At 70.3% G+C, this 327-nt stretch overlaps 1 protein-coding gene across 1 annotated transcript in view; it reads right to left on the bottom strand.

The window, feature by feature from the left end:
- The window catches only part of BOP1 (BOP1 ribosomal biogenesis factor), a gene marked incomplete in the record, with an annotated part of 24251 nt that overhangs the window by 1965 nt on the left and 21959 nt on the right, over positions 1–327 (bottom strand). Inside the window, 1 exon segment of the mRNA XM_014593260.2 lies at positions 104–316. Coding sequence (XP_014448746.2) covers positions 104–316 — 213 coding nt within the window.

Genomic DNA, 327 nt, shown 5'->3' on the forward strand with positions numbered 1-327 from the left:
CCTCCCAGGCAGGGCGCTGTGGGGACAGGCAAAGTGAGCTCGGGCCAGCCCCCCAGCCCCCCAGCCCGGCCACCCACCAAGCGCGTTGCGGGCGCAGGCGCACCTCCTCCTGGCTGAGCAGGTACTCTGGGGGCGGGTTGTAGGACTCCGCGTGGCCAGGCAGGGCCAGCTTGGGCGCCGGCACGTGCATGGCGTGCCGTCCAAGTACCGCATTGGGATCCTCCTGGGCCCACAGGTCGTAGAAGCTGGGGGTAGGGTCTCGGGGCCGGCGGGGCTGGATCCAGCCCATCTTGATGGCATGGACCATGCGTGACACCTGCAGATGCC

This window comes from Tupaia chinensis, unplaced genomic scaffold (genome assembly GCF_000334495.1).
Source record: "Tupaia chinensis unplaced genomic scaffold, TupChi_1.0 Scaffold140061_1, whole genome shotgun sequence".
NCBI lineage: Eukaryota > Metazoa > Chordata > Mammalia > Scandentia > Tupaiidae > Tupaia > Tupaia belangeri.